Here is a 13,385-nt window from a genome sequence, read left to right as displayed (position 1 = left end):
AGACTTAATTGACAAAACCTAACACAGTATACGCACTTTGATTTGGCTGAATTAGGATGTAAACAACTTGAAAAGACATTTTAAAACAATCTGGATAGTTTGGAGATGGGTTAATTAATAGATGACTCTAAAATGTTAATATTATTAGGTATGAGATTGGTATGCAATTATATAGGAAAATGTCTCTTTTTTTAAGGAGATGCATATAAAGTATGCCAGAGTGAAAAAACAGATGTCTGGGATTTGCTTTAAAGCACTTCAGCAAAGAACAAAAGAAAAAGGATAGATTTTTTTTTTTTAAGTGTGGCAAAATATTGAGAAATGTTAAATCTGGGGAATTCTCTCTACTTCTACTAATGTCTGAATATTTCTGTGATAAAATTTTTTCTTCTAAAGCGAAGAAAAAAGAGAGTGGGCAAGAAGTATGATAAAGTCTATACTAAATCGGTTTACATGCCCAGTCAGGGCCAATGTTAATTCTTTATTGCTGCTACAATGCACAAGATTTCTTTCTTTCTGTCTGTCTTTCCCTTGTGTCCCACCCTCCACTCCTGCCTTTCCTGCTTCCCAACCTCCCTCTCTCTCTCCCTTTAGACTGTCTTCCCCTTCACAAGAAGTCTTGGACCACCTCATGCTTTCAGTAGCTTTAATAAGATCTGTTCACTCAACAGTATCTATTAACATCTTACCTATGTAAACACATACAATCCAACGTCTACCATTTAAAAATCATTTTAAAGCAACAAAAATGGGGGCATTCTGCATAACAGGTTAAGAAGAAGGCATCATCTGATGAAACAATCAGAACTTGCTGGTCAAAGGCAGAAATGAAATTGCACAGTGCCTTACATGTTAAATGTTATTTAGTAATTTAACAATTTCTCTCCAAAACAAACTAGTTGCCCCAGCATTCCCTTTAGTCTGATTCACACATTCAACTATTAATTTCTCCAGGCTTTTTCTTTCTCCAGTACAATGAGGCAGATTACTATCTAATCTGACCACATTACAGGGTTATCATGAGGTACAGAAAACAAGATTCAGATTCTGAAATAATGTCCTCCAGGCTTCTGAAAAAGAGGAAACTGGAACTGAAATGAATGCTCTTCTTTCTAAACCTGTTCCACAGATTCCAGAGGAGGCTGACTGCTACAGCTTCAGAAGAAAAGGATTGTTATAACCGAAGCCCTCCAAAAAGAAAAAAGATTCTTCCCCAAATCAGGATAGTATAAAATCAGTATTCCTATAAAGACGGTATAATCCTAAACAATGTCAACACAATGTCCATCTTATCCAACACCATGGACCAAAGTGTCACCTAAAATGATATAATGCCAACTGCTTGGACTAGTAGCCATTCTATTGAAGGCACTGAAAAAATATTAATTCATTCTCCTCCAACTCACAGCATTAGTAGAATTCAGGGCTAAAGACAAAGAGAGAAAATGTACACAAATGAACTTGAAACCGACCTTGGGCACACTGACTTATTATTTTATTTATTTATTTTTGGCTGCATTGGGTCTTTGTTACTGTGAGCGGGCTTTCTCTAGCTGTGGTGAGTGGGGGCTATTCTTCATTGTGGTGCGCAGACTTCTCATTGCGGTGGCCTCTCTTGTTGCAGAGCATGGGCTCCAGGCGCCCGGGCTTCAGGAGTTGTGGCTCACGGGCTCCGGAGCACAGGCTCAGTAGTTGTGGCGCACAGGCTTAGTTGCTCTGCGGCATGTGGGATCTTCCCAGACCAGGGCTCGAACCCATGTCCCCTGCATTGGCAGGCGGATTCTTAACCACTGCGCCACCAGGGAAGCCCATGAACTTAGCACAATCTTAAGATGACTCTAAATGTTAATCTGCCTTACAAGAAAGCAATTCCACCCCTAAGTAGCTACCCAAAAGAATGAAAACATAGGTGCTTGATGACCTCTACAATCCCTGTGTGTGATTTAAGACAATCCCATAGCCAATATTAAATGTAAAATAGAGCAGAGAAAAACTTGTAAGTGTATCCACATGCCCCACAAATAAACACACTCTTGTGTTTTGTTTTTCTTAAAGGTCTATTTCCTCTATCACTCTCCTTCCTATGTATACTATTCCTGGAATAGCTCACAAAGGAATCCCTTCCATCCAGAGAGTTGCCTCCAAACAAAGCCTTTCTCCTTTGAGGTAGAATTGAGGAAGGTACTGACTCTCCTGAAACCCAGCACTATACCATCCTCACCAGAGCGATAGAATTAATAATGTATCAAGGACTTATGATTTACCAGGAACTGTGATAAGCACTTTACATACATTATTCTCTGTATCCCCATTTTAATGAGGCTTTAAAAGTTGAGCAATTTGTCCAAGTAACCAACGTATCAGAGATCTAAACACAAGCTGTGGCCCTGGAGTTCCACACTCAAGCCCAATATATCACCCATGCAGTAACAGGTCAATTGGATTTTACTGGTAAATTTACTCAATACTTCTACAGTTGAGTCTTTCCCCCCTACTCCCCCCACCCCAAAATTTAACTATCCATTTGGGAAATAACTAATTCTGAAAAAGATTTCCTCAGGTCTGGGATGAGTCTGAAATCAAACTCATCTAAAGCCATCAAACTGAATGACTCATCTTAAAACTACATATGACAATGACATACTTCACACTTAGGAACCATTTTCTAAAATAAAGGGAAACAATGCATTCTATATAAGAAACATCATTGAACTTGTAAATCAGGCCTAAAACAACTTGCTTGGGAAATACAGGAAATTTCACAATTCCAGGTGTGGATTATTTACAATGCCCAGGCCAATCACTGTTCCAGGAAAACACGGCCTACAGCCATTAATCTCTCTCCTGAGCCTCTGGAAGTCAGGCCCCTGATTTACTTACACAAAGAAAATCTGTCTATATAATAGGTGTTAATCAGCTTAACACCTTGTAGCCTCCTCACTAATTGAGGACTCTCCTCAATTAGGAGAGTTAAACATTATTTCAGACTCTCCTGGGGAAGTAGAGCATCCACGACTACAGCATTATGATTCAGGGTTCACAGAATGCAATCCTTCAAATCTTCACCCAAACTGAAAAGCATATCAGCAAATCTCCTAATGCATACAGAAGGGTAAGAAGGGGAACATGGTAGTGACATCATAAAAAGGCATGTTCTCTCTTTCAAGAAGGAAAAAGAAAAGTAATTACAAACTCCAGGAAAAATAAAAATACCATCCAAAGATGAAGGAATTTAAAATGTGGCATGAATCTGAACAATTTACTCAGCTAAAGAGTTCAGCTGTCCTGATCAATATGAAATTTCTCAAGTGGTATTTGGGTTGACTTTGAACCCATAGAGGAGAAATGAAACCCTAAACACTATTTTGCTTCCCAATCAAAATAATGTAAATAATGCTTATTGGTTTTTCAGCTTTTATTATCAATTCAAAGACAAAGCTTGCAAGGGCACAGAAGTTTATAAAATAAAATGTACTATCAATCTGGACAATTTAAAACAAAAAGCAGAGCTAACAGTTGGAGGGTAGAGGAGAGAGAAGTGGAAGAATAGTAAGGATAATTATACTATCGTATTAGACTATGAAAAGTTGATGGAAATTTTTTTTAATTTAATATTGATTATATAATTAATATGGTATATTAATTTAAAATACCTTATTATAAAGACATATAAATGTTAAAGATATTCAAGTTTATAAAATAAAAGAAAATAACATAAACATCAGAACTAAATAGACAATGTAAAAGAATATACTATACGATTATTTTTAAATAAAAATCAAAAGCAGGCAAAACAAATCCATGGTGTTAGAAGTCAGAATAGTGGCAGGCTTTGAGGGAGACAGCAGCTGAAAGGGGACAGGAGGGACTTCTGGAGAGCTGGTATTGCTGTTGCTTGATCGGTTACACAAGTGTGTTCACTTTGTGAAAATGCACCGAACTGTACTAATAATGTCTGCCCTTCTCAGTTTGTTATACTCCAATGACAATTTTTAGAAAGAACAAAACGGGGAGGGGAAGGAAGGTGAGGGGAAATTTAAGTAAATCAGATTCAATAATGTCTAATGCTGATAAATTTGGAAGCCAGAGAATAAGCCTATGATTTACAAGAACTAAAACAAATATTGTCTTTACACATGACATTAATATTCTGTCCATGCTTATGACTTCTGATAGCCCTAAGCAAACTAAGGATTCACACTCAGACTTCTATTTAGTTTGAGCAATTAGAGCTGCCTGCTCAATACACATCTGTTTCCTTTAAAATATATTCTAGTCCTGGACCAGTTCCACATGAATTTGATTTTTTTTTTTTGACTACTAAAAGATTAAACTGCCATGACTAAACATTTAAATAAGTGAGCTATTTGGTATATATTAAAAATAGAGCTCCAGGGGCTTCCCTGGTGGCGCAGTGGTTGAGAATCTGCCTGCCAATGCAGGGGACACGGGTTCGAGCCCTGGTCTGGGAAATCCCACATGCCGCGGAGCAACTAGGCCCGTGAGCCACAATTACTGAGCCTGCACATCTGGAGCCTGTGCTCTGCAACAAGAGAGGCCGCGACAGTGAGAGGCCCACGCACCGCGATGAAGAGTGGCCCCCACTAGCCACAACTAGAGAAAGCCCTCGCACAGAAACGAAGACCCAACACAGCCAAAAAAAATAAATAAGTAAACTTATTTAAAAAAAAAAATAGAGCTCCATTTAGGATTTCCCCTAGCTTATCACTTGTACTGGGTGTTAAAATTAAAAAGGACCACATCAGGGAGGTAAGGAGCTGAAAAGGTAAATGTAACAAATAATAAAAACAGCTCTGTAATTGCTAGAATGTTACTACAAAGGGCAGTTACCTATCCTAACTTAATAATTAGCAACAATAGAAAACATATATAAATAATAAGACTACAAAATATCTTTTTTAAATTGTCACTGATGATGTTGTTAACTATAATTGATTCTCCTACCAGAAATTACCCTGGACGCAGCGTCAATAACCAGAAATAGTTGAAAAATCATACCTCCAAAAAATCTTAGAATTGAATTTTAAAATTGCTTCACTCCGTAAATTTTCATTAATCTGATATTTAGATACCTTTGTAAAAAGACCCAGTTTTAATGTTTTATCAAATTCAAATCTAATTGATTAATGCAAAGGGACCCCAATCAAAATGCCAACAATTTTTCTAGAAAATGACTAATGACTCCAGGGTACACGTGGAAATGTAATCAGATGTGAATAGCTATAAAAATTCTAAAAATGAAAAGTCATGACAAAGAATCTGCCTGAATATTAAGACCTATAAAAATACACTGAAATAGTATAGCACCATTGCCAGAAGAGGCAATCAATGGAACAAAAGAGTCTAATAATAGACTCAACAATCTGATGGAATTTGGACACAGCACTCAAATCAGTAAAGATAGATGATTTAATAAATTATGTTGTAACAACTGGCTAGTCTTTTGCTTAAAAAAAAAAAAAAGGCTCCCTAACATCCCCAGACTTTTTTCATTTCTTATTAAAATGGAAATTTACAACACACACTTTACACTAACTTTAATTACAGATGGATCAAAATGCTAAAAAGTCAAAGATCTAAAATGGGTTGCAAGTTAAGAAGGTGAAGCAGCTAACTCAGTGTGTGAATCCAGCTGTGTGGGAATTGTAGTGAACTAGAAAGCATCGTGCTTCCCCAACTTTTTTTTTTTTTTTTTTTTTTTTTTTTAACATCAAGTCTCTCTGGGGCAAGCTGACAAAGCAGATATCTGCAGGAGGAAATCAGGTGGGAGTTCTGGAGTTCTGGTTGGGGAGAGCAACATCTTGGCACACCTGAAAAGTACTAATGGCACACCACTTAGGAAGTTTTGAGTTAGAAAACTCATGACTTCTCAAAAAGAGGGAGTAGCTATTCAATTCCATCTGAATGTTGCTATATTGCAATGCAAACCCAATGTTGTTAAGTTTTTTAAGAGAGGATGGAAGTCTAGATCATTATGTAAAAATCATTGGTAGACATATTTTTAGAACACTGTGAGAGGCCAAAGAAAACCCATCTGTTGACCAGATCTGCCCCATAGGCCACCAGCTTACAAGTTCTGATTAAATGCAAAAAATGAAACCTTTCAAGTGCCAGCAGAGAACACATGACATTATTTTCTCAATCTTGGAGTAGGAAAGACCTTTCTAAGCACAATCAAAACCAGAATCCATAAAGAAGACATTTAACTACATAAAAATTTAAAACTTATGTGTAACCAAACATTATGAATAAGCCTAAAAAAACGGATGATAACAGCTTCCCCTCTGGCTCTAGCAGAATGTGGACTGTTGCAGCCTGGGTCACATGGTTTCCTCTGTGGGGGAGGAGAGTGTACCAAGTTTAACAACAGGACCAACAGGACCACCTGGAGTACAGGAAGAATTTCCTAAATGAACCAGAAAGGAGGAGGAAGTAGGAAAGCATCAGAATGTTCCAGAATTACAGTCACCATCATCTATTACTCAAGAAATATTAATTAAGTTTGAGTCTACATGTCTCATACCTTCATATATATGTATCTGAGCATCTAATAGTATAAATAAAAACTGATCAGTGATATTAAGAATTCCTTCTGAATAGCAAATGGGTTATTCTTTATAACTGCTTCAGAATATAAATATGCTCCCCTCAACCAACCCTGGACATGTACTATATGCAAGAACTATATATACAGAGTTGGAGGGAGAGATGTGAAAGTCATAAAATGTAACTGACAGAATTCCCTCTTTCAAGGCTCTCATAAGGCGGATTTCATCATGATATCTGTTTCAGTACAAGCTGAATAGGTGTTCATTTTCTCAGATCAGTGTAATCTGGACCAGTACCTTGAACAGAGAATTAAGATGCTGATCTAACATCACAACCACATGTTAAAGAAATGAGTTGAGAGTACTAGATTTAAAGAAAACATGTAGCCAGTCTAATAGGCTTGACTTCATGTAGAGAAAACAGAAATTTTCACACATTTTCCTGCACCAGAGAGTCATAAGTCACAAAAATAAAAAGGACCAAAGTTATTCTTTGAACAATAGATTATAAAATTAAATATCACATCCTTGCATCATGGATTTCACGGTTACCTGTTGCCACTGCTGTTGACTCTTTCGGTAAATGCCATTGCTGCCAGTCAGTGGAAAGCGACGAGTCTATTCATCTGAAAGAGACACAGCAGCCTGTGAACATTAGCCCGTAAGTAACCTCATAGGTACACCTGACCTGTAAGAAATCTTATTGGACACAGAATTCAACGTTCCCATTCGAATAAGAGAATGGCTCTTCACCAACTCTCAAGTTGCGTAAACAAACCAGCCAGCATATATCAAAGGCCAAATGCACTTTTGGCCAAATGTACTTTTAATTTTAAGGCTGCTACTCAAAGCAATTTCAGCCAGGAAAAAATGTGCACAAGTTTATCATGAGAAGGAAGAAAGGAAATAACATTTCCCCAGTGTCTACTTTGTGCCAAGCATTGTGTTAAGCCCTTTAAAAATGACATTTCATGTAAACATTACAATACACTTGCAAGGTGTAAGTGTACTGTAATGTTTACATGAAATGTAACATTAGTATTGCATACTAATTAGTATTGCATACTAATACACCATATACCAAATACCCCATTTTATATATAAGAAAACTGAAACTCAGTTTTAAGTAAGTTGCCTAAGGTAATAGGTTGTGTCAACAACCTCACTAGAGTCAAAAGGGAAAACGGTGAAAGAGTATGGACAAGAAAGAAAATTAATAGTTGATCTTCACATAAGAATTCAACACTAAATAAAAAAGTGGGCCCAGGGCTTCCCTGGTGGCGCAGTGGTTGAGAATCTGCCTGCTAATGCAGGGGACACGGGTTCGAGCCCTGGTCTGGGAGGATCCCACATGCCGCGGAGCAACTAGGCCCGTGAGCCACAACTACTGAGCCTGCGCATCTGGAGTCTGTGCTCCGCAACGAGAGGCCCTGATAGTGAGAGGCCTGCGCACCGCGATGAAGAGTGGCGCCGGCTTGCCACAACTAGAGAAAGCCCTCGCACAGAAACGAAGACCCAATACAGCAAAAATAAATAAATTCCTACCCCCAACAAAAAAAAAAAAAAAAAAAAAAAAAAAGTGGGCCCAGTTTAAGAGCCAATCTTGAGATTTTACTTCCACTCATAAAAGGTTCTTAACCCCCAAAGCAATTCTGGAGCATTCTCTCAAAACAGTACTAGTTTTAAAAAGTTGTTATCCAACCTGGGCAGATGGCCTTGGTACTATCTTGTGTATCTCTAGAAACAACCTCTCTCTCTATGGTTAACACTATCAACAGCTGTTTCCTTTTCCCTTTCTTGTATGTATTTGTAAATTTACTGCTCTTATCCTAACTTGCTTTAAATAGTTTCTATTTTTTCAAACATCCTTAAGGCAGAGGGTATGTTACCAAATTATCTTAGTACCAATTTAACAAACTATTTGATACAAATGGAAACATGATGTTAAATTTGTAACAATTTTAGCTTGTCTGCTACTTTAAGAGGCTTTCTGCCTAAGGCTGAAGAAACGCTGAATAGAGTCCTTCAGCTCTACTCTGCCTCTTGATAAGGTCTTTTATCTCCCCCTCCATGAAATTAAAATTGCTGACTTGCTGACTACAATGTTTCATATTAGTAGATACCACTTGTCACTCTATCTCCTCCCCCAAAAGAATGTAACACAAAAAAAAAAAAAAAAGAATGTAACACAGATGCTACAAATATTCTAATTAAACTCACACTAGTAGAGCTCTAATTTTCAGGGTCAAACATGCTTTGGAGTAGGCCACTCCTTCAACTGGCTATAGTGGCCCTAGGCAAGTTTCCTAAATTCTCCAACTCAAATCCCAATCACCTCCCTCACTCTCCCCCCTTACTCTCTCACTTTCCCTCTCTCAAACACATGATTTTTAAAATTATTATTAATTTATTTTATTTTTGGCTGCATTGGGTCTTTGTTGCTGCTGGCGGGCTTTTCTCTAGTTGTGGCAAGCGGGGGGCTGCTCTTCATTATGATCCGCAGGCTTCTCATTGCGGTGGCTTCTCTTGTCAGGGAGCACGGGCTCTAGGGGCTCGGGCTTCAGCAGTTGTGGCGCACAGGCTCTAGAGCGCAGGCTCAGTAGTTGTGGCTCACGGGCTAGTTGCTCCACGGCATGTGGGATCTTCCCGGACCAGGGCTCAAACCCGTGTCCCCTGCATTCGCAGGCGGATTAACCACTGTGCCATGAGGGAAGCCCATCAAACACACATTTTTTTTTTGTTGGGGGGTGTGCACACTGTGCAGCTTGCTGGATGCTAGTTCCCTGACCAGGGACTGAACCTGCACCCTCAGCAGTGAAAGTGCAGAGTCCTAACCACTGGACCACCGGGGAAGTCCCTCAAACACATACTTCTGTTTCTCCTTCTTCCTCTGTCTTTCTCTACCCTCCTTTCCCTCCCCCTTCCCCCATCTCCCCTCTCTCTCTCTTTCTCTCTCAACATGCAGGGCTGGCCCACAGCAAATTATCAATAAAACAGTAGGCATTTGCTTTGGCATTAATCTTCTTAACACTGTAAAGCCTTCTCAAGAGTCCATGATGGCAGTCCCCAACACGGCCCTCCCAGTGAGGAGGGTCCACCTGCTTGCGGCCCAACAGCACCCATCCCAGGGCGGATTGGTGGAGAAAGGAGGGCAGCAAGGGAGGGGGCAGGGGGGCTGTTGAGGGATGTCAACCTGACAGCGTGGTCCTGAGTTCCCTTGTTTGTTCATTTACTCACTGGGCCAACAAATATTTCCTGGGTATCTACTGTAAGAATAAGAGAGTGAAGGAAATAGGCACGTGCCATGCTGAGTTGACAAACTACAGGAGGTAAGCAAAGATGAAACATAATATATAGATGTTAGACTTTAAAAGGAGAAAAACAAAGTGAACAGTGTAGCGCACCAGAGAGGAAAGGAGGTAAGGTGTTACAATTTTATATAGAGTGGTCAGAGAAGGAAACATTTGAGCAAAGGCTTAAAGGAAGTGAGGAGCAAACCAGGGAGAGCTGTCGTAAAAGATGGTCTAGCACTCTGGGTGATAATGATGTGTCAATGCTCATGTTCCTCAATTGTAACAAATGTACCACCCTAGTAGGAGACCGTTGATTATGGGGGGAGCTAGGGGTGGGGATGGGGACAGGGAAGTCTACGGGAAATCTCTATACCTTCCATTTAATTTTGCTGTGAACTTAACTGCTATAAATAAATAAATAAATAAATAAAGCAAGCAAGCCAGCCAGCCAGCCGGCCTGTTTTTTAAAAAATGGTCCTAGGGGAGCTTCCCTGGTGGCGCAGTGGTTGAGAGTCCGCCTGCCAATGCAGGGGACACGGGTTCGTGCCCCGGTCCGGGAAGATCCCACATGCCGCGGAGCGGCTGGGCCCGTGAGCCATGGCTGCTGCGCCTGCGTGTCCGGAGCCTGTGCTCCGCAACGGGAGAGGCCACAACAGTGAGAGGCCAGTGTACCACAAAAAAAAAAAAAAAATTAATTTTTTTTTAAAAAATTTAAGGGCTTCCCTGGTGGCGCAGTGGTTGAGAGTCTGCCTGCCAATGCAGGGGACATGGGTTCAAGCCCTGGTCTGGGAAGATCCCACGTGCCACGGAGCAGCTGGGCCCGTGAGCTACAAATACTGAGCTCTGCGCGTCTGGAGCCTGTGCTCTGCAGCAAGAGAGGCCGCGACAGTGAGAGGCCCGCGCACGGCGATGAAGAGTGGCCCCCGCTTGCCACAACTAGAGAAGGCCCTCGCACAGAAACGAAGACCCAACACAGTCAAAAATAAATAAATGAATAAATAAATTTATAAAAAAAAAAAAAAACATATCCTTTAAAAAAAAAAAAATTTAAAATGGTCCTAGGAACTGACAAGTCCAAGACTGAAGGAGTCAGCTGAATCCCTGGCTCTCACTACTGGTTTCTTGGGTGGGTGAGTGAAGTACAAAGTGCAAGAGACATATTCTCTGAGGCATCTGGCCCCTGGGCACAGCCAGGGACCTGTGTGTACAATTCAAATTCATAACCTTGTATGGTGGCTCAATCCATTTCACAGAGGCAAGGGTAAGGAGGCTATATCACCAGATTATTGACTCTTACGTCTCACAGGAAAGACCAAATTCAGCCTATGAAAGTCTGCTTAGATGCTGATGTATGTATGATTTGCACAGCTGTACAGAGTAGCCACACAACTCAGATATAAGGTTAGTTAGGTTAGAATGGAGGCCTACTATAGTCAGGAAGTTATAACCCTAAACTACTGCTAAGAAAGGCAATTAGTATATGCTTCAGTTAATGTCTCCTTTGAAAATCTTTCTTAAAAAGTCACATTTGTACAAGAAGGTTTGTGCAATAAAATGTTGTTTATAATAGCAAAAAAAAAAGTGGTAACAACCTAATACATATAAACACAGAAATGGTAAATAAATTATGGCACATGAGACACAATGAAACATCAAAAAGAATAGGTTTATCCAAACAAGATGCTGAACAAAATGTACAATGTGAGCCAATTTGTTTGAAAAGAAAATGTTTTCCTTTTATATTTATGCATAACACACACACACACACACAAACACACACACAGAACCAAACTGTTAATAGTGGCTTCTCTGGAAAGGGGCACTTTCATCTTTTATTCTATATGCTATGAATCCTTTATTACCTGTGTAAACATTTTTTTTCCTAAATATAAGGGTTGGGGGGGGTGTACTGGCCCATAAATATTGAAATCAGAAGGTCTTCTTGAAGTTTTCATACATTTTTATATTATTCTCACCAGATTATAAAGACAAAGCAGAATAAAAAATGGGGGAGGGGGGCAGTTTAAAATCCTCCTGTTAAAAAAAAGCAGTTAAGATTCCAACTTGGCTCTATATTAAAAACAGAGTAGGGACTTCCCTGGTGGTCCAGTGGTTAAGACTCCACACTCCCAATGCAGGGGACCTGGGTTCAATCCCTGGTCAGGGAACTAGATCCCGCATGTCACAGTGAAGATCCCATGTGCTGCCACTAAAACCCGGCGCAGTCAAATAAATAAATAACATAGTGCTATACAGCAAAAAGAGAATAAGTTCAAGTGAGACAGGTGATTGATCGCTTTGGGCAAATTAAGCCCTACCAGCCTCAGTGCTCCCATCTGTAAAATGGAAAACAGCCTATTTTACAGAGTTACTGAGAAGAGTGTTTTATAGATCTAGCTAAAATGCCCAGCACACTGACACATCATGGGCATTCAATACATAGCAGTTCTTATTTAAGTCAGCAATGTCTATCTTACTTTTTATGTAAGTGAAACAGACTATGCTGCATGTAGGACTGTACCTTGCCAGATCTATTTAAGTGACCCTTCATAGGCCTTCCAGCCTCTTGCAATGCAAATTTATTCAGAAATAAAAATGTCATGTACATCAAACTACTTTTCTCCCCAAAATAGGTAAAACATTTCAAGTAAAAAAAAATTTTTTTTTAAGTTTTATAGACATTTACGCCATATACATATATAATTACAAGGAAACAAAGAGAGAGGAGAAAAATTATTCAGGATATTTTCAAATATTCTGTTCTAGGTCATTAAGTGCTCCCAAACTTAGCACCTTCTGGGGAACCTACTCTCAGCAGTCTTTGTGACATGCTTGTTTAAAGGCCTGCTTTGCAACCTACTAGGTATATAACCTCAAGAAAATCACTGTTCTCCCCCAAGGTCTCAGCCTTCTCATCAGTAATATGGGGCTTCCTGGGGTTGTTGTAGGGTTAAATAAAATGGGTGTAATGTTTTTAGCAAAATACCAAGCTCATGGTGAGCACTCAATAAATGGTTGTAGTAGTTGTTCCGGTTATCTTTCTGCCAACCAAAGCACATGCTAGGGACAATCCATACATTAGAGAAGCTTTTCAACTGGACAAACAGCGCTAAGCAGGTCTCAAAGCCCCATGACCATGACCCAGTTTCCAAAGGAGAATATTAGGAAAACAACTGTCCAGAGACCAGAGGATGTCTGGACTGGTCAGTAGTCCCTGGTCAGATCTCCTTCCCCTTTTCCACACATACCCTCCAGGAATAACAGTCTCTTGGTAATTGGCAACATGTCATGGGTGAGTCATGGGTCATATACTGTTTTCATCTGAATTCTCCAGAACTCTATCCCAAGTACCCCACAATCTCCCAGGGCCCCAAACTGACCTGAGCACCTACAATTCCTTTACCTCTCCAGTACCACATGAAGCCCACATGCCTAGAAATTCATAATGGAACATGATTTCCCCAACTATCTCTTCTCCACTTCAAATCCTTGTTCTAGGGTGCTCTGGTGCTGCCCCCAGACT

The 13,385-nt window shown here is 39.9% G+C and overlaps 1 protein-coding gene across 4 annotated transcripts in view; it reads right to left on the bottom strand.

Annotated features, from left to right (window-relative positions):
* Positions 1–13,385, bottom strand: part of AFF1 (AF4/FMR2 family member 1) — a 206,485-nt gene that overhangs the window by 185,910 nt on the left and 7,190 nt on the right. For all 4 annotated transcript variants that reach the window (XM_032631940.1, XM_032631944.1, XM_032631942.1 and 1 more), the window contains exon 2: positions 7,122–7,195. In XM_032631940.1, the coding sequence (XP_032487831.1) occupies positions 7,122–7,159 (38 nt within the window). In that variant the 5' untranslated portion in view covers positions 7,160–7,195. The remainder of the gene's footprint in view (positions 1–7,121; positions 7,196–13,385) is intronic.

The sequence above is a fragment of the Phocoena sinus genome, chromosome 5, assembly GCF_008692025.1.
Source record: "Phocoena sinus isolate mPhoSin1 chromosome 5, mPhoSin1.pri, whole genome shotgun sequence".
NCBI classification, from domain to species: Eukaryota; Metazoa; Chordata; class Mammalia; order Artiodactyla; family Phocoenidae; genus Phocoena; species Phocoena sinus.
The sequence above is the reverse complement of the archived record's forward strand: the minus strand, read 5'-3'. Positions and strand labels throughout refer to the sequence as shown.